We start from the raw sequence: 20,429 nt of genomic DNA on the forward strand, positions 1-20,429 counted from the left end.
ATTAAAGGGAGGGAGAGAGAGAGACTCCCAAGCGGGCTCCAATCCCAGCGCAGAGCCTGATGCTGGGCTCGATCTCACCACCCTGAGATCATGACCTGAGCCGAAAGCAAGAGTCCGATGCTTAACTGACTGAGCCATCCCGGTGCCCCTCTTTTCTGAAATCACTCCTTCCTCCCTCCTTCTCGCCTTTCTTTCTTTCAATAGGGCCACTAGAAAATTTAAAACTATACACGTGGCCCATGTCGCATTTCTTTTGGACAGCGCTGGTCTGGGGAATCATCTGATGCCTCCTTGATTTCCATGAAAAGGACCCATTGCTTGTCAAATACGGTGGCTTCCTGGCTTCCCTGTGAGAATCTGGGAGGCAGACAATATCGCTGAACTTCTTGGAGGCCATGTGCCAGGTCACGGTGTATTATCTCATTTAGCCCTCCTGGCAGTCCCATGCGGGCAGGAACTGCATCTATACCCATTTGGAAAGGAAAAAACTGAGGCCACGGAAGTAGGTTCACTGTCAAGGGTCATTTGGCCAAGGCTGACGGGACTGGGCCCTGCTCACCTCATTGGCCCCAGGGACATCAGGTGCCCCTCCCAGTGCTGGGGGTGGTGGGGGTCTCACCTTGGACGACGGTGTGGTTGAGAGGGGCCGGGCAGGCTGGGGGGATGTCCACTGTGGTGTGGTCAGGTTTCCTGGCAGTCTTTGCTGAGTTGGTCTGGGTGCTGCTGGGGTTGGTAACGATAAGGCTGTTCTCGGGGGTCTTGGGGGGGCCGGGGTCAGACGGGTCCCCAGGGTTGTTGGGCGTCCGGCGGCTGGCGGCATTCTGGGGGTTGGTGGCCGTGGGCGGGGCTGGCGTGGGTCTGGGTTCAGTGCTGTTCCCGGTCCTGGCGGGGCTCTGGGGCAGACCGGGGCGGCCGAGGCTGTCGTGGGCGCCGGCTGACCCCGCGGTGGCCAGCTTGTTGTTCCTCATGTTGTCGATGTCCTCGGCCAGCGGTGGCTCTTGGCGGCCCAGGTCCTGCTGGATTGGCCGGGTGGTCGACAGGTTGGGGCCTGACACGGGGACCCCAGGGCCCTGGTTCTCTCTGCAGAAGGTAGGCCAATGAGAAAGGACCCGTAACTGAGTGAGAATAATAGGACGAATGCTCTAGACCCTGCCTCAGCTTCCACCCTTCGGGGTATACACCTGGACCCAGAGGCCTGGAGATCCCCAGGCCCTGACACGAGAGAGGCCTGGCTGACTCCTGCTTGGAGATCATGACCCCATGGAAGAGTAACATCCCGGCCCCCCAGAATTCAGTGTGGTGCTTCTTTTGTTTCCTCGGGGATGAGGCTACTCCTGTGGGGAGAGACCTGAGGGTAAAAGAACTTTCTGCCAGAGCCTGCCTTCTTCCAAACCAAAGCCCCCTGCCTCCGCCTATAGGTCCCCCCCCGCCCCCCCGAGCTCCTGGGTGGGACTGGGGCCCATAGTGTTTTCAGGGGTGGTTAAAACTGATAGGGGGACACCATCTTTTTAGGGATAAAACTGTCTCATGGCTTTACATGCCTGATATATTTATGTCCCCTCCCAATATCCCAGCTCGGGAGAGCACACTATACACCCAAATAAGCATCATAAACACGATAACAGCAAACACTTTAGTAACAAAGCTCTCAGCGGCTGCTCTAAGCACTTGGCTTATAATAACCCCGTCATCCTCAGCTAGATAACGAGCCCCATTTTCCAGATGAGGACACTGAAGCTCAGAGAGGTTTAGTCTCTTGCCTAAGGCCACACAGCTGGTAAGTGAACGTGATAATTTTTCATGGGGATACAAGTGTGATGGCCAAAGCATTGCAGGCAGAGGGAACAGCCAGTGCAAAGGTCCTGAAACGGGGACAAGCTCATGGAGTTTCAGGACGCTGGTATGGCTGCAGCTGGAGAGTGGGGGAGACAAGGCGGGTAGGAATTTGGTGCCTCAACTACTCAAATAATTAACACCGTGCAGACGGACAGAAAAGTCTTGAGTGTTCGGTGCAACTGGGGAGAAGAGAAACATGTTAAGGGTCTTGGCTGGGCTTTTTCTACCCCATCGCCGTTTGGGACATCAGCTCTGGGAGGCAAGTGGTTTATTTCTGTCTTTCTGTTCACAGCTGTGATTCCAGTGCCCAGAATGGGGCCTGGCACACGGCAAATGCTTGGTCACTTTTTGTCAAGTAATAAGTAGATGCCCCCACTTTTCAGATGAGGACACCGAAGCCCTGAACTCCCACGGTCCCAGCCCTCCCATCAGGCCCCGCCTCCTCCCATCTGCAGACTCACCCCTAGCTTGCTGGGTACCCCCAGGAGCTGTGGCCCCGGTGAGGGTGGTGGGGGTCTGGGTCCTGACTGGTGCCTGCTGGCTGCATGTCCATCCTCAGCTGGCTTCAGCTCTGCCTGCCTGTGCCAAGCGGACCTGGCTCCCAGTCACCTCCCTGAGGGTTTGGACCCCAATATGCTCTGTTTGCTTTTAGACCACCCTTTAGACCCTGAGTCCTCAGATGAGGGGTCTTGTCCTTCCCTAGTTCCTGGGCGCTGGCCCCAGCAAAGCCTGTGCCCTGGGAACCCCAGGACATGTATTGTTTATAATCTCAACGATGTCTCTCCCTGGAGGGCTTTGCAATCTGAAACTTATCTCTCCGGCTCTTCTTAAAGGCAACCCCAATTCTGCTTCCTGTATCCTCCGCTTCAGCTCATAATAGCTCACACGCACTGAGCACCTGCTGTGGGCCAGACATAACATGCCTCTCAGACATACACAGATCATCTAATCCTTAGAATCACTGGGGAAAGTGGGCAGTGCTATTAGTCCCATTATGCAGGTGAGGAAAACTGAGTCCTGGAGAGGCCAAGGCATAGTAGAAAACTATGTCCTCAGGCTGCACACGTTCATTGACCAGCTGGGAGGTCAGGTAGGATGGTAGGCACGAAAACCCACGCCCAGTTTGGAACTCTAAATCCACCTAACACTTCCTCGTCTTAATTTTGCATTTTAACTTGCCAAAGTCCACGGTGTTTTTGGGAAGCGGAAGAGAGACGAGGGGTTTTTATTTTCAGACTTGCGTCTCTGAGCCTGCACGGGGAGAAGGGCGGGCCCAGCCGGTTTTCTCACTTCTCAGTCATGTGAGTGAGACAGACTGGCCTGGCTTTGAGTCTCAGCAAAGCCCCTCACCAGCTGTGGAACCCTCTGTAGTTCGATTAACCTCTCTGAGCCCCAAGTCCCTTGTCTTTATATTGGGGATAAAGTAGCAGAGCCTTCCCTATGACCGGGCGGCTAAAGTGGGGATCCTGGAGCTGCGCGGCTGCAAAACCATCGGCAAGTTACTCAACCTTGTTCTCCATCCGACACACGGGCGTGGTAACCTCCTTGGGTCTCTATGAGGCAACTCCCGGGCCCGGAACCTGTTGGGATCTGCCCTGCCTCGCTTAGAACCTGCTTGTGACTAGTGATCCTTTATCCTTCTCAGCATCTCCCTTTTGGAATAGGGCTGTCTACCTTGTGCTCATCCTACCCCTGTATTCTACAGGCAGAGAATTTGTCTTCTAGTTCATGTCCACAGATGGGAGGGAATTTGGCCTCTAAGTGGCTCAGCCCCAGAGTCTCAGCCATACCCAAGTTAGATGATGAGATGTAGGATTTCTGAGCTGATACTGTGAGAGGCCAAGACTTCTGGGGATGTTGGCATGGGGGGAGGAGCCAGAGGGCAGACTGTAATGGGCGGAATGTTGGCCTCTCAAAAGATACGCCCACCTCGAAACCGTGAATGTGGCGTTATTTGGAGAAAGGGCCTTTGTAGACATAACTGAGTTAAAGATCGTGGGATGAGGGGCACCTGGGTAGCTCAGGTCATGATCCCAGGGTCCTGGGATCGAGCTCCGAGTTGGGCTCCCTGCTCAGCGGGACATCGGTTTCTCCCTCTCCCTTTGCCCCTCCCCAACTTGTGCTCTCTCTCCTTCTGTCTCTCAAATAAATAAAAATCTTTTTAAAAAAGGGATCATGAGATGAGGTTATCCTGGATCAGGCTGGCCCCTGAATGCCATGACCAGTCCTTGGAAGGTCTGGAGAGGGGGAGAGAGAGGTCTTGGATGGTCTTGGAAGAGAAGGAGAGAGGACACAGGGGCCAAGGGGTGGGTCGTGCGGAATGAAGCTGGAGGTCACATGTGCAGGGATGCACCTGTTGTTCAAGAAGGACCCAGCCTCCAGGACGCCAGCAGCCCTGGGAACCTCGTACGGTGCCCGGAGAGTGACTGTGCGTCAACTGTAATGGCACGGAGTAAATCAAGTCTCCACCCGTATTTCCCCAATGTCTCATGCAGCCCACAAATAGGTTCCTATTTCGAACCCACTCCTGGTCCTTTTTGAGAAGTTGTTCATGAGAGGAAAATCTGGTTGGGAGTATTTTCTCATTGTTCTTATCAATTTTTTGGGGGGGGGGATTGCCATCCCTAGCACAAAGCAGGTTCGGGTAAATTACCACTTCAGAGAGAACCTAGATCCTTCGGCCAGCACTAAAGAACACACAGCTGAGACCTGGTGCATCCGCAGGGATGGCAGCCTCGTGCCCAGGACCCGGAGCCCTTGGCTCCCTCGGCCGGCTTGGTCTACTGAGAAACTGGAGCCAGCTCAACCGCAGTGGCCGCACCTCAGTCTCCAGGAGGCTTCACTGCCAAGCGTCTCCAAGGAGAACTCAAAAGGGGCAGAAAACTTTGAAGTCAGGCCCCTTCCCCCTTCCCTCTTGGGGATGTGCATCAGCTGCCCAGAATAGGCAGCCGGTTGCATAACCCTGTCCCGCCCTGCATCTCTCTGCCAGCTAATCACTTCAGCGTCCTTCTGCCAAGGGCTATGGACACCTTTTCCTGGGCGTGCAGAGGCCCCCGATGCAGAGGAGGATGGTGCCTCCTCCTCTGCTTCCTGGTGCCACTATGTCCTAAGGACCTTTGTGTATTAGCTCATTTAATCCCCATATCCACCACCACTGGACATGGGATTAGGATCAGACCCATTTTACAGAGGAGGAAACTGAGGCCAGGAGAGGCAAAGGCCAGATGTCACCCAGCTCGGAAAGGGTTGCGCTGGACTGGACTCTGGTCCTACAGATTCTAAGGCAGGATAGATTCTGTGAGGCTCAGGGGTCCAGGATCTCCTTTTGCTCTTTCTGGGGAGTGGGTTTCATGGTGACGGCAGCAGGTGGAATGAGGGCGGAGAGAGCCCAGATGCTAACTCCAGGGTGGTGCAGGTCTTGGCAAGAGATGCCTCTGCTCAGCCCCGTCCAGCAGGAGGCACTGCCTGGCTACCCGGGAGCGGCAGCCACTCTGCGACCCGCAGCGTTTTCCTGGGAGTCGGGGACATCTCCACCTTCGCTCTGATGGCCTTGGGGTGCCACTGGGCTCAGCCACCTGGGGTTGGGGATCTGGGGTCAGTGGCTACAGAACGATGTAGAATGAATGACAGAATGTGCTTACGTCCACGTTTCACTGGGGTGAGCTTATGAGAGCTACGGGAGGCCATTTAAAGCTGGGGAGGAGAGGGTGTAATCCAGGAAGAGGCAGAGGGAATGGAAAGGGAACCCTTATATGTGTATTATCCATGTTCTGGTGAATGAAATACACAGCGTGGATCTGGGAAAAGGCCGAAGAAATGATAAAAAGGAAAAAGGCAGGTGGCAGACCCCTTAGGCAGGGCCACTGGCTTGTCACCATGGAGAACTGAATGTCTTTTTAGTATATTACATTCGTGATTAAAGTTTTCTCTTGGCCAGTTTTTTTTTTTTTTTTTTTTAAAGCAGATGAATGCCTTGTCTTGCATTTTTTCTCTCTAAAAGTGTTTGAATCTTCATGAAGCTCTATTTCCAACGAGCATTAGACCCTTTTCATAAACCAGGAGAATAATGTCTTCCTGGCCAGGGCGTCCATTAACATGGTAATAGGAGCGGCCCCCTGGTGCAGGTCTGGGGTGGGAGTGGGAGGTAGTTTCTTCCTCCAAAGGGGAGGGGGAGCAGGGACCATCTGTGGGATTTGGGAACACTGCATTCTTATCACACCACTGCTATCTGCGAGCTGCCCTTGGGAAAATCTCTTCTTCTTTCTGGGCCTCAGTTTCCCCATCTGTGAAAGGAAGGGGCTGGAGTGATCACTCTACAGGCTATGGATATGAAGTTGTTTTTTATGTCTGTTGATGAGAAAAAAGAATTTTTTTTTTTTTTTTTTTTTTTTTTTTGGGAGAGGAAGGGAGAGAGGTGGGGTGGGGGCAGAGGGACAGGGAAAGAGAGGATCCAGAGTAGTCTCCGTGCTGATCACGGAGCCCAACGTGGGGCTGGATCTCACGACCCCGGGATCATGACATGTCCCCAAACCAAGAGTCGGACAATTAACCGACTGAGCCACTCAGGTGCCTCTATGAGAAAATCTTAACAGTATAAATAATAATAGTAAGAGTAATAGCTAATACTTCCAAAATGCTTGCTGTTACCACCTCTACACATAGTTAACATATATTGAGTACATAGTAATAATATTCACCGTGATAATAGCTAACGTTCACTGAGCACTTATTATACACCAGGCATGATTCAAAGCCTTTTACATACATTAACTCCACCGAACCTTCCACTTACGCTCGGCAGTAGGACCGCTCTCATACCCACTTTACAGATGAGCCAACAGAGGTGCAGAGATGGGAAGGGACATGCTACAAGTCACACAGCTGGGAGGTGACAGGCAGGAGTGTGACCTCTGGCTCCAGAGTTCTTGCCCTTCGCCACCAGGCTGTGCTGACATTCCATCCCTGTCACTCAGCCTCCTTCGATCACAGGAGTCATATAGCAACAAGTAATAGTAATACCAGCAGGAGGGAGAAGAACAGCATCGGTGAGTCACGGGTCCTTAATCACTGAGTCATGTTCTAAACACTGTGTTCCACCTAAAAATCCTTTCTGTGGCCTCTCCTTGCCCTGGGAGGATTCAAGGTCCTGCTGATCCATCACTGTTCTTTCTATTTTTTTGTCTGCCACTCTCTCCTCATCTTCCAAACTGCAAACCGGCTTCCTTCTGGTTCACCTCAGGGCCTTTGCACATGCTGTTCTCAGCCCAGAACAGTCTGTTCCCTTCTCAGATAGCTCCTGTTGGGAGCCTGGTCTGGGTGGAGGGGGAAGGGGAGAGAGAATCTCGAGCAGACCCCCCACTGAGCACAGAGCCTGACGTGGATCATGACCTGAGCCCAAAGCCAGAGCTGGACACTCACCCGGCTGAGCCACCCAGACACTTCTTGTATGTTTTAAATACACTCCCTATTTTCCTGGAATGCAACTACTGGACACATTGAAGGAAGACTAGACTATTTCACAGGGAACTTCACCAAGAGGTATTCTCCAGTTTGGAAGATCTCCATATTGGTGGCAACCCCCTCATGTCACCTGAGTTGCCCACACCACCCAGAGCCAGCCAGTGTCGGCACCTGTCACGCTCATTCGTGGTGCCTCTGCACACAGGGCCCTGTGTCACTTTACTCTGTCCTCTAGACCCTCCTTACTCAAAGTGGGGTCCCTGGACCAGCATCAGTCTCACCTGAGAGCTCCTTAGAAATGCAGAATCTCAGCTGCACCTGAGACCCACTGATTTAGAAACTGTATTTTAATAGGATCCCTGGGGATTCATGTACACATTCAGTTTTGGTAAGTGCTGGCCCAGTGCCCATGTCATATAACAGAGCCACTTAAACACATCATTAAAAAGCCAATATGATCCCCTCGTGGTGATATAAATGAAGACAAACAGGATGTCAGTGAAAATAAGAACAACTTCTGTTTCAACATGGTTGGGCTCCTGTATGTAGCGTTACTACAGGACAGTTACAAAATATTAAGAAAACAAAGACGCTTTTGCTACTGGGTAGGGTGCTGGCCTGCAAAGGGCCTCAGAAAGCCTCCGCCTTGCTCTCGTTTCAATTCTGAGGGCCCAGAGGGGCTTTTCAGATCCCTCAGGAATAGCATCAGGTAAAAAGATGGTTGACTCATTAACAGCTAAAAATGGTCTACTTTTACCCAGCACTTACGTGTCAGCTGTTCTTCTTTGGGCCTTTTGCATGAATTATCTCTTTGAATTCCAGCCATGACCCAATTTGATCCCACCATCTCCATTTTACAGATTGAGAAAACTGAGGCCCAGAGATCTTTAGTCACTTGCCCGCGATCACACAGCAAGTACATGGAAAAGCTGAAGAATTTGGGGGTAGGGGGTTTGGCAGGATTTCTTATAGATTATCCCTGAGATGCACAAGGGGGAAATGGTGAGCCTGCAGAGGCTGGCGGCCAGAAGGCCTAGTTTCAGGCCCCTTAGTGGCGGTAGAACCCTGGGCCGGCAGCCCAAAGGCCTCTCGGTTCCGCATCTGTGACAATGGGGTGGGCCGAGGAAGACTGAGATGCTCAGCAGGGGCCACTTCGGCTCCGAGCATCACTACCACTACTGTCACCCACCAGCCAGCCTCGAGGTCATCCCCACTTACTTCCTCCTCCGGTGCCTGCGCTCCCTGTCCTCCCTCCGCGCATCCGCCTCGTATGCAGCCGGAGGGCCGTGCCGGTGCCGCCGCCTCCGCTCGCCGCCGTCGGGCCCCTCGCCATCGCCCTCGCCGCCCCGGACCGGCCGGCTGCCCTCGCGGTGCCGGGACCTCCGCTCGGCCTTGTCCTCCGCGCCCTCCTCGCCTGGCCTGCGGTGGGTGCGGTGGCGTCGCGGCTCCCCGTCGGCGCCCGTGCGGGGCGAGCTGCTCCGGCTCTCCCGGCTGCCGCCCTGACGGTGCACGTGCCTGCGGTGGGGGTCCCCGACCTTGGCCCGCTCGGCCTCGCCCTCCCAGAAGCCCGGCTGCTCCAGGCTGCCCTCCCGGGCGTGGTGGTCCGACTCGCGGCCGTAAGGCCCCTCCCGGCTCAGCTCGGCCTCCTGGCTGCCGGCCCAGGCCCTGCGGGGGTCCAGGCCCACCGAGCCGCTGGGGTCCCGGGCCCGGTCGTGGTAGCGGGCCTGTTTCCTGAGGAAGTCCTCGGCTCGCTGCTGGCCGAGGCGCTGGTCCACCGTGGGCTCGGCGGCCCGGCTCTTGTTGGTGTTGTTGTTACGGTTCTCCTGGGGATCGACCACCAGCGGCCGGTCCAGGTGAGTCTTCATGTCCGGCCGCAGGTGCCGGGCGTAGGAGGCCTTCCAGCGCTCATCAGGGTCCATCTCGTTGTATAGGGCCTCCCGGCTGGCCAGCAGGTTCTGCTTCCGCATCTCACTGGTCCGCTGCTCCCACACTGACTTGGTGGGCTTCTGGTTCTTCTGTTGCTCCTTCCTGCAAGGGGAGCGCGCGGGGCTTAGAGCACCGCTGGCACTGTGGCCTCCTCTGGCTGCTCCCACTAATGGGAGTCTCAGCCCAGGGGGCGTCTCAGCCCACGTGGTCTTGGCCCGAGGCACTTCGAAGCTCAGAAGGGTATCTTGGCCTGGCTTGGTTATCTCCGCCCAACCAGCCTGTGCAGAAAACTCAACTTGGCTGGACATCCTGGCCTAGCAAGTGCCTTAGCCCAGGTGGGTGTCTCCATTCAGCAAGGGGTCTTGGTCTGACTGCATATTTTGTCTAATGGGGGCTCTCAGCCCAGATGGGCGACCCTGTTGTCCCCTCTACTCTTTTCAAATTGTAGCACATGAACCCCTGGGGGTGTAGCCTTGACATTAAAAATATTTTAACTTCTGAGACAGCCAATCAAAACGACATTGACCTGGAGCAGATTCTGGAATTGTCCACGGGGTCTGCAGGAGCCTTCGGTTCTGGGTTCTGGGAGGTCTGGGTGGTCCCAGGGAGAGCCGGGTTGGGTACTTGGAAGTCTGGGGGACAGCACCTCTTTACCTGCAACTGCCAATTTACCCACAGGGCCCCTGCCGGACTGCTGGCCAGGCCAGAGCGCAGCCTGGAGATTACAGACTCTTCCAGGGTTTCTGTGCGCACTGATAGTTTTATACAGACCATCCACAGACCATCCTCCAAAACTCACTGGTCTGATTATTTGCTTTCCTAGGCTCCCCTTTCAGAGCCACTTCCTTCCGCTTTGGCCAAGAAAGCCCCCTTCCCATCATCACGTGATGCGCCACCCCACAGTGTGTAAAGTCCCTGGGACATCCGACATAGGCACCGTTCGGAGTATTGGGGTCAACAAATCTCCCTTTAATCGAGACACCTCAACTCCCACCGCCTCACCACCTCTGCTTCACCAGCAGACTCTGTCCTCTCTGCCTTCATGATCTGTCTGGAATTCGGCTACATCCATCACCCTAATCCGGTCCCCCTATCTGTTTTGCAGGGACCAATGTGGTCTTCAACCTGGTCCCCTGACTTCCACCTTGTTCCCCACAGTCTGTTTCCCTGAGAGCTGCCAGAGGGCGTCTGTGAGCTCCCAAGTTAGGTCCTGGCCTTCCTGTGCTCAAGAACGGTCTATAGTTTCCCCCTGACTCAGAGCAAACGTCTGAGTCCTGCCCATTACCCACAAGGCCCTGCACGATGTTTGCCACCTGTCTTCACTTCCTCCCACTCTCTTGCCTCCCTCCCTCTATTTCAGTCACCATGGCCCCCTTCATGTTCCCTAAACACAACAGGCACTCTTCCTGCCTCAGGGCCTTTGTATATGCTGTTCCTGCTGCCTGGTAGGCTCTTCCCTCACCTCCTTCTGCCTTCTCAGGGAGGCCTGCCCTGACAACAACTTTATTTAAAAGTCCACCTCTCTCCAGCTCTAGCAGGCCCTCCACCCCTTAACCTGTCTCCCCAACAGCTAGAACAGGGCTTGGCACAAAGGAGGTGCTTATTAACTATTCATCAAGTAAAAGGGTATGGGAGAGCAGAAGTCCCTCATTCTAAAGCTCAACCCTGTTGGGGACTGCTCCCTTCCCCCACATCATGGATGGGGAGGGGGTATGGGCTGAGGAGCCTGGAGAGCGTTCTGGACTTGGGGGCACTTACACAGCTATGGACATGTTGGCTGCCGACAGGGGACTCACTTCCGCCACCTCCTTGGCTTTCTGTAGAGCAAGTTTCTGGTTGGCTGCTTCTTCTTCTTCTTGCTCATCCTAAAAGACACACGGAGTCCCCCTTCACAAAACAGGAACTAGGCCTTGGGGCCTCCGCTCAGACCCTACAGCTAATGAGTGGCAACACATGGAATATTTAGAAGCAGGTGTGGCCTGGGGGTTGACCCACCAGAGCTGAGGCCCACAGAAAGGCATAGAGCCCAATGTTGGTCAAGGGCACGGCCACCCCCTTGATGGGCAGCCTTGACATCCAGCTCGTTATTAACCCTATTTTGGCACACAGCCAGGAGAAAACAAAAGGAAAAAAGACCTCCTTTCCTTCCCCACAACGGGGATTTCTCTGCGCCCTGTCTCAGTGAGCCAGAAATTAAGGCAGAGATTTTCCTCTCATTTTACCTTCTGGGTTGTGCTCTCTGAACCAAGACTTTTCAAAAACACTGACTAGCCCCCACGTGCAGAAAATCCCCCCCCCCGGAGTCCCATGGCCCATCCCATGCACCGCCGACAGCCTCCAGAAGGGGAATCAGGAGAGGAGCTTATGTTCTCAGCCGGTTAGGTTCAGACAGGAGGAGGATGGGGGAAGAGGTTTTAAAAATACATACAGAAAAAGATGTTTTGGGGCTTTAAATCCTTCTTCAGCCTTCATGCAGGGCCTCATTCGTAAAACAGAAAAGCCAACAAAGAAAAAGCAAAGAAAAAGCAACGAGAAAGAAATGGCCAGAGATGAACCCACCCGTAAGAAGAGTCATGCTGACGGCAGGGCGCCTCTCCCCCTGTGCGGGGGTCTCTGGGGCAAGCAGCAACCTTACCACCTGGGAAGTGGTCAGATCAGGACACTCTGCCAGTGACAACACGGAGGTGGGACCCGGCCGGCCACCCCTCCTCATAAGGCCTCCCTTCCTCCTTGGCACCTCACTCAGCATTTCTCAGAGCCCAGTCCCTGGACCACCCGCCTTAGTGGCACTGCAAATGCAGACTCCCAGGCCCCCGGGAGAGCCCGGACTGGGCCTTGGAGTCTGCATCTTCAACAAGCGCGCGGGTGAGTATCAAGCATGGGTCAAGTTTAAGCAGCCGGGAATGTGGCAAAGAATGCAAGTTCTAGACCCACCTGGCTTCAGACCCCAGCTCCTCTGCTTACTGTTGGTGTCAGGCAAGTTGCCTCTCCTCTCCAGGCCTCACCAGCCTCACCTAAAATTTCTACTCTCCCCAACTTTCCCTCCCTTCCTCATCTCCCCGGCACTTCTCCCCATCTGACAAATTTCTTTCTTGTCTGTCTCTCCCGCTGGAATATCAGCCCCAGTGAGGGGGGGGGGCGGATTTCTGCTTCTTCTGTTCACTGCCACGTCTTTGGCTCCTAGAACAGGCCATGCCCACAGTAGGTGCTCGATAAATGCTTTTGGATGAATGACACAGTCTGTAAACTTGCTTCTTGGGGTTTCTGTGAAGATTCAATGAGATGAAACACCCCAGAGGCTTAGCAGGGTACCTGCCTCGTATGAAAGACCCAAGAAATGCTTGTGGAATAAATGAAGGAATCACTGTGGGTCTGGAAGAGAATGTCCGTTCTCCAAAGACCGTCTTGCCTCTCTTGCTCCCCGGCTCCCAGCCTCCCGACGCACCCGCTCCCGGAGACAACCTCTGAGGATAGGTTCATGGAACCTGGATGAGCACAAGGTCTGATCAGCCCCTGCAGCCAGCCAGCACCATGGTGACCAGGCCCGGGGCCGTGTGCTTGGGGTAGCAGAGACTTCCGATTCCCCCCCCTTTTGGAGCGGGGCCCGGGAAACTCTCTCTCCCTCCTGCCAGGGCCAACAGATGGAGGGTTTGGCAGCGTCCACTCAATTCGGTTCAACACCTCGAGGCTTGGGAGATGGGGCCGTGAAGCAGAGGGATGCCCTAGGCCTGGCCCTCCTGGGCGGACAGGAAGGCTCTGCACATGTTCTCTTAATGGGATGGGGCGGTTTCCCAACACCCTCCTTTCAAATTGCAAAAATAGGTGCCTGGCTTCCTTTGTGCAATGCACAACCTGTATAACCATTCCCCAGGGCCCTGCTCATGGGCTATCCCAGGGCGGTGAGCTGTGTGACTGAAAGTTATGTTGCCTCCTCTGTGCCTAGCTGAGCTGGACCCGAGTACCAGTGAAGTGTGAAGCTGCTCGAAGGGGGCATCCACCAGAAAGTTTTGCCCAGGGCAATTCAACATTACTGATAGGACTGAAAACTGGACTTCTCGCATGGATGGCTCTGAGCCCCGTCTCCCAAAATTGTCTCCTGACTTCATTTTCCTCTGCTCTTCCTTCATTTCTGCTCCTTGAGGGCATCACATCTCTCCTTTCTCAGCTCCTAGCTATGCAGCAAGGCCACTGAACCCCTCTAGACCTCAGCTTTCCCATCTATGAAATGGGAAGCAGAGTAAATCCCCATCTCTCACTGTGGTTGTTACTTTGTATCTTTTCCTGCTCCAGCTGGGGCTCCAGCTAAAGCCAGCAGAGCCTGTAGTAGAAAGCTCAGGTTCTAGAGCTTGCCAGGCCTAGATTCCCAGCCTTCCTTTTACGAGCTCTGTCCAGTGAAAGCTCTAGGGCCAGATCGTGCCTCGTGACTAACACAGGCTTCCTTTATTGAGCACTTACTGTATAGCAAGAACCGGGTTGAGTGCCTGACATGCGTTGTGTGATGCTATAAATAGTGCCTGTTATTATCCTACCATCTGGGGCCAGTGACTTTGCCTTTCTGAGCCTCAGTTTCCCCTTCTGTAAAAGGGAGATGGCAGCAATGCCCGGCACTGTAAGCATCAATTAATTCTTTACTCCAGTCACTTGGAGGCAAAGTCTGGCCAGCTCCCAAGCTCCCGGGTTCAGGCATTGAGCCTCAGGACCCTATGCAGGTTCTAGTCCATCTGTTCTATCCTTTCAGCTCTAGGGTGGTGACAGTGCCTGCTAGCCGGGGGGCTACACCATTCCTTGGAGGTCCCTTGATGCCGCCCGCTCCCTCTAAGGGGCACTCCAGTGGAGCCTGCCATCTGTTTCCTGCGGCAGACCTGCTACCTTAACTGCCTTCCACCTCCTCTGTTGTGGAATCCGCTTGGTGCGGGACAGTCTGTTTCGGGGAGAGGGTGGGCCTCCTCCCTGGCCCAGGGCATCCAGGGCGAAAGCTCTAACCCTGTCCACAGCCCCCACGCCCAGCCCAGTCCTGATCTGCCACGAGCGGGTGGTAACTTTGCCACAGGGAGAAACGTTCTCCCACCAACTCCACCTTGGTGAGCTCCTGGGCGTTGGCCAAATTGTCCACCGCGATGGCTAAGAACACATTCAGGAGGGTGTCTGCAGGCGCTGGAGTCAGGGAAAGCACCGCCACTGGGACCCTGGCTACTCGGAACCTCCCGGGTAACTACCCCCCCCCCCACCCCAGCACCCTCTCCATGCCACCCACCTGCTCCACCAGCCGCCCAGGCCTGCCCCACCTCCCCCCACGGAGGATACAGTTCCCGAAGAGCGTCAGCACGATGAAGTAGATGGAGAACACCATGCCGCCCTGCACACCCCCCTGAGACTTGATACCGTCATACATGACCTCATTCCAGTCTTCGCCCGTCAGGATCTGAAAGGGGATGGAGAAACACACAGCCAGCTCCTCGCGCGGAGACGAAGCTGGGGGGCTGGAACCTGCCTGCGGTGGCTCTCCCTGGGCCCTCGTCTTAGGTGTGTGTGGGGGGTCCTCATCTCGTTTGTGAGTGGGAAGGGCCATCCCTGTCCTGAGGGCCCTCTGCCCGGCTTCTAGGAAAAGGTGACCTTGGGGGAGCCACAAATCTTTCTGCAACTCTGTCTTCCCTGGTGCGATAAGGGATTTGTTACAGATGGGAGCTGTGCCCCTTAAATGCACTGCTTGAAGCTCTCAGCCCTGATGGGACAGTATTTGGGGATGGGGTAGGTGAGGTCACACGCTGGTGGGTCTCTCGGGATAGGATCGGCGCTGTTCTTTCTAAGAATAGACACCAGAGAACACGCTCTGTCTCTCTCTCTGGGCCAGATGAGAAGATGACCATCTATAAACCAGGAAGAGAGTCCTACCCAGGAACAGACCCCGTGAGCGCCCTGGTCACGCACTTCCAGCCTCCCAAGCTCTGTCACTTAAACCACATAGTCACTGGTCCTTCTGGACTGCGGGGCCTGGGGGCAGGGCGGGAGCCAGTGACCAGAGGACACATGAGGTACAGGGATGCAGGAACTAAGATAAGTTACCCAGATGCTTATGGGATGCATTGAGGGGACAGCCATGCTCATTGGAAAAAAAAAAAAAATCCAGCTTCCCTCCTTTATAATATTTTCATTAGGATAAAGTAAATATGAAAGAAGTCCAAAAATGTCAATCCGTTAATGCAGGCTTCTCAGCCTCGGTGCTGCTGACATTTGGGGCTGGGTCACTCTCTGCGGGGGGGCTGTCCTGTGTACGGTGGGGAGCTGAGCCACGGCCCTGGCCTCCACCCACCAGAGGCCTGCAGCATCCCTCCCCCAGAGCTGTGACACCCAGTAGTGCTTCCAGAACTTCCAAGTGTCCCTGGAGGACAGAATCCCTCTTGGACAAGAAGCCCTGTGCTAAAAATACATGGGTGGTGATTACAGCTGCTAACAGTCATGCATATGGGGGCTCAGAACTTCATGGACGGTTGCCCTTTTCCAACCCTGATCTAGGGGGTCTCATTTAGAAATTACCCTCCCAGAAGTGGGAGAGAGTGAGGTCATACTTTCCATATACTCTCTGTCCCCCTCACCCCAAAGAGGCAGAAACTACCAGAAAGGCTCTGGAGGTCCCAGCCAGGATAGTCCCAGATGTCAGGGCATATGTCCACGTCGGTGCAGAAGTTGGTTTGGGGAGACCACTCAAAGGTCTATTTGCCTTAGAATATGGGATCAGGATGTCTTCCAATCTGAGGAGGATGGGCCTATTGCTACCTTCTGTCTTTTACTTCCTCTATTCTGATGCTTTGACAAGGGGGGCCGTGGCTTGCTGACCTTGGAGGGAGTTAGGGCTGGCTAATTCCTACAAAGAGTAATCAACTTGCTTGTGAGCACACTTCTCAAATGCAAACCAGTCAATCCAGAGCCTGTACTCCCAACCACTTTCTCCAGACGCTCTTACACTTAGAGCCCCAAATCCCCTGCCCTAGGCACTCAGGGCAGGTACCAGCCAACCCAAGCAAGACAGCCCTGATGCCCAGAGCCCACTGAGATCATTCAAACTAGCCAATTCTGAATCTGCTTAGCCTGCCTCGCCGATCCCTCTTGCAGAAACCACAGTCAAAGCCTTGGGTTCGTGTTCCCCCTCCCTTTCCTTCCTGACCCACCCTGGGGCTTCCCGGTGTGGCCCTGTGTGGCAAGCATGTACTCCCTCTCTTGGGTTCTGCAAGTATAACAAGCTGTCTGTCCAATGGCAGTGGTCCACTGATCTGTTGGCCTCACCATATCTGAATTAATGATAAAACCTGTATTTTAAAATAGAGGGGCAAGGCAAAGCAGAGAAAGAGGGATTTAAGGAAGCCCCTTGTATACTGAATGGGAGCGTTAAACTTTTGACACCAGGGGCATCTCCCGTGGGGCTGGGTGAAGACCGTACCTGAAACACTGTCATTATTGCTGCTGGAAAAGTGTCGAAGTTGGTAGGAGGAGTCCCCTCATCAAAATTAAACCTGCAGGGAGGACACACGCATTTCACATTGGCCCCACCCTGGGTGCTCTGAGGGCTTGGCTCAGCCTCCTGTCTCCAGGGCAACATCTCCAGCATCTCTGTTCTCCAGAAGGACCCCCTGACTGGTACCCGGGGCCCCTGACTGGTACCCCGGGGTGAGTGCATTGGACATCGAGGCCATGCGGAGGGTGGTCTGAGGGATGGAGGTGAGCCTGAGTCTCTGGATGCTTTGGACCTGGGTCTGGGGACACTTGACCTGAGGCAAGCAGAAGTCGGGGAATCTGCTCAGCACTTACTGGCCGCCAAAGAGTTGCATTCCCAAAAGGGCGAAGACAACGATGAACAGGAAAAGGAGGAACAACAGGCTGATGATAGATTTCATGGAGTTGAGAAGAGAGACGACCAGGTTCCTGAGAGATGCCCAGTACCTGCCAACAGCGGCCAGGTGGGGGAGGGGTGGTGAGGACAGGAGAGCTGAGCCCACTTCCCACCGCGTTGGAGGGGGCTCCAGCCCTGGTCCCCATCCCCACCCCTGATGGGATGCCAGGGAGCTTCAAGGACTTACTTTGTGACTTTGAAAATACGCAATAACCTGAGGGCTCGTAACACGCTGATTCCAAAGGATGTGCCGGGTTTTATGACAGCCCAGATGACCTCGAAGATGCTCCCGATGATAACCTAGAACAGAGAACCTGGTCTTGTGTCCAGGGACCTTGAAAACATGCCCTGGCTCTAAAGCTTGCAGGAATCCAACCAAGCTAGCCCCTGGATGGAAACAGGGGGAGGGTCTCAGACTCCTCTCATCCCTTTCTTGAAGTTGATTAATAGGTCACACCGAGCAAAGAATTCCTGAAATGCACAACTGCAAAGTGAAGATCCATGTAACTTCCATCTCCATTAAGAAATAGGACATGTCAACACCCCAGAAGCCTCGAGAGACCCCTAGAGATAACCACCATCCTGAATTTTGTAATAACCATTTCCTAGCATCTTTAAAAAATGGAAGTGAAATTCACATAAGACAAAACTCACCATCTGCAGCACGCAACTCAGTGGCATTTAGCACATTCACAGAGTTATGTGACCTTCACTTCTCTCTAGTTACCAAAATATTTTCATCGCCTCCAAAAGGGAGTCCAACCCCATGAGCACTGCCCCCATCCCTCCACCGCCCCAGTAACCACTAATCTGCTTCCGGTCTCAATGGATTTGCCTGTTCTGGACATTTCATTTAAATGGAATTATGCAGTATGTGACCTTTTGGGTCTGGCTTCTTTCACTTAGCATAATGTTTTCGAGGTCCTTGCCTTTTTAAAGTTTTCAAGCATCATCCCTAGCCAATACACTTTAATTTTATCCATTTGAACTCCCATGGGCAGAAACATGCTGTACGGACTGATTTTTGTCAGGGTCTGCCTCCTTTTGTGCAATACCATGCAGGTGAAATTCACCCAGCTGTTGGGTGTGACTGTTGCTGGTTGTCTCTCATCCCCGTGGAGAATTCGATTATATGGCTAAGTCACAACTTGTTTATTTATCCGTGCTACTGTAAAGGGATGTTGCATGATTCGGTTTGGGACTGTTACAAACACAGCCACACAGATCATTCTTGTGAGTTGCTCTTGCATGAACCCCTAGAATCGCCAAGTCTCCCCTGCAAAGGAAGGTCTGCACACCTCCCTCCCACTGGCAGTTGGCTAAATATTTTGGGAGCTCTGCATCTCCACCAATATTTGGGATTGCCCTCTCATTCCTTCTGCATTCAGCTGAGGCTCTCGCATCCAGGGATGACCCCTATCCTTCCCTTTCTGATGTCCCCAGGCCTCAGCCGTGCTAGGTAGGAGCTGCAGAAATGAATTCCTTACCAACCAGAGCACTTACCCCACAGTCAAAGCAGTTGAAGGAAGAGTGGAAGTAAGGCCGCGTCCCAAGCCCGTACATTTTTATAAACATTTCGGACATAAAGAGTCCTAAGAAAATGAATTCTGCATAGTCTAGAAAGGAGTGGGGGGAAACAGAGAGGAGGTTAGGTTTGTGGGGTGGGGGTGGTTCCCCGTGGCTTTGACTTTCCTGTTAATAGCTATCCTGTCCTGCTCTGGCCTGGGAGGCAGGGACAGAGGACAGTTGTTGGTGGCCTCAGCCAAAGACTATGCAAGGCTTCCTTTCCACGGGGCTCAGTTTCTCCTCTGTTAAAGGGGAGAACAACAATTGCTCACCCCCCGCCCTCCAACCCACCATGGCCTGACTAATCTTAAAAAGGAGTGAAGAAAAGTTCCGTGGCTTTCCACCTTGTAGTTTTTGCCCTGGTTCAGTGATAACAGCTGGACATGGGACATGGCCAAGGACCTAGGTTTTGTGATGGCTGGTGGGTTCCTGGGTGCTTACCATGTTTTTAAAACTAATGAACTAACAAACTAACTGACTAGCTAATAAAATAACAATGGTCCCAGGATGCTAGTGTGTCATAATCTAAGAATGATGATCAATCCCCTTTTATATTCCTGAGCTTGAAAGGAAAAATAGAAATAGAAATCATAATGGTGTCCTTTTAGTAATCCTTGTGTCGGGGATTTAGCTGGAGATTCAAGGGCAGCCCATCTAAGGTACAGCTTTTCTACCAACTTGGAAAACCCATCTGAGGTCCCCTGGAAAAATCCTGTCTGACTGATGTCTAAAAGTCTTGAACAAGATAAAGCATTCTTGTTCTTTGTTGAGAAGGCATAATGGTGTAAATGCCCTGGGGAGAGGTAACATAAGGGTAATTTGTTTGCTCCAGCAAAGACATGGCTAATTTCAGGACCCTTTCTCAGAGAGCTTTCTTGGTAGGGTGGGAAGATGAGTCATCAGGAAGGGTATGGATACTCACCCAGTGGATGGGAAGGGGGGATATGGCGGGGTCTGAGGGGAAGAAAACATAAAAAGGAAGCTGGAGGACCCAAACTTCCAAGAATGTCAATTTTGGTCACATAACTAATTCTGTTTGAAAGTCAAGGGTATTTATTATACCATTCTTTTAAGAGATGGTTTGAACTGTCAAGGTCCTTCATACTCATTCCTGATTGAAACTTCCCCTTAGTTTTTTGGACTCAAGGGAGCTCCTAGGATCTGAAGGAAATCAGGGTCTCCAGGATCATCAGGCCAAGATATCAGTGAGGGAAATATGTCTACAACATCTGGTGTATTCTAAGAACCACCAGAAACAACTCTGGGAGTACTTAAGAGTTTCTGAGGTGCTTGCTTCCCAGTTACCATGGAAACCTGATTTCTGGCAATGCACAAGACCTGAGAGAATTGTCTATAGCACTGGTGGGTCTGGAAGAACTTTCAGGGCCGTCAACTCCAATTTCCAGATGAGAAATTCAAGACCCCAAGAAACTACCACATTTCACTGATTCCAAGACAAACACTTCTGTTCAGTTTGACACCTGTGAATTCAGGGTATATCTTAAAATTGACATGTCCCAGTTTAAGATGGTAGCACTGCTTTATTTCCTAGCAGCAAATAAAAAAAAAAAGGGTGCTTTATAACTGAAGATGCTTTCAATTGATGGATGATGGGAGTGACTTGTCCGGGGTCACATGATGAGTTAGGAGCAGTGCAGACACTGAGAATCCAGGTCACCTGGTGACCAGGGAAGGGATCTGTCATCAGACACAACTTGGATTCTAGGTTCAAATCCTGGCTTTGTCACTTACTAGC

At 53.1% G+C, this 20,429-nt stretch overlaps 1 protein-coding gene across 23 annotated transcripts in view; it reads right to left on the reverse strand.

The window, feature by feature from the left end:
* CACNA1A (calcium voltage-gated channel subunit alpha1 A) overlaps positions 1-20,429 on the reverse strand; it is a 286,232-nt gene that overhangs the window by 64,964 nt on the left and 200,839 nt on the right. For all 23 annotated transcript variants that reach the window (XM_032312798.1, XM_032312787.1, XM_032312923.1 and 20 more), the window contains 9 exons: positions 18,611-18,723; positions 17,295-17,407; positions 17,026-17,157; positions 16,658-16,730; positions 14,527-14,644; positions 14,300-14,367; positions 10,981-11,087; positions 8,515-9,324; positions 620-1,080 (listed from right to left, as the gene is read on the reverse strand). In XM_032312798.1, coding sequence (XP_032168689.1) covers positions 620-1,080; positions 8,515-9,324; positions 10,981-11,087; positions 14,300-14,367; positions 14,527-14,644; positions 16,658-16,730; positions 17,026-17,157; positions 17,295-17,407; positions 18,611-18,723 — 1,995 coding nt within the window. The remainder of the gene's footprint in view (positions 1-619; positions 1,081-8,514; positions 9,325-10,980; positions 11,088-14,299; positions 14,368-14,526; positions 14,645-16,657; positions 16,731-17,025; positions 17,158-17,294; positions 17,408-18,610; positions 18,724-20,429) is intronic.

The sequence above is a fragment of the Mustela erminea genome, chromosome 1 (assembly GCF_009829155.1).
Source record: "Mustela erminea isolate mMusErm1 chromosome 1, mMusErm1.Pri, whole genome shotgun sequence".
In the NCBI taxonomy this organism is placed as follows: domain Eukaryota; kingdom Metazoa; phylum Chordata; class Mammalia; order Carnivora; family Mustelidae; genus Mustela; species Mustela erminea.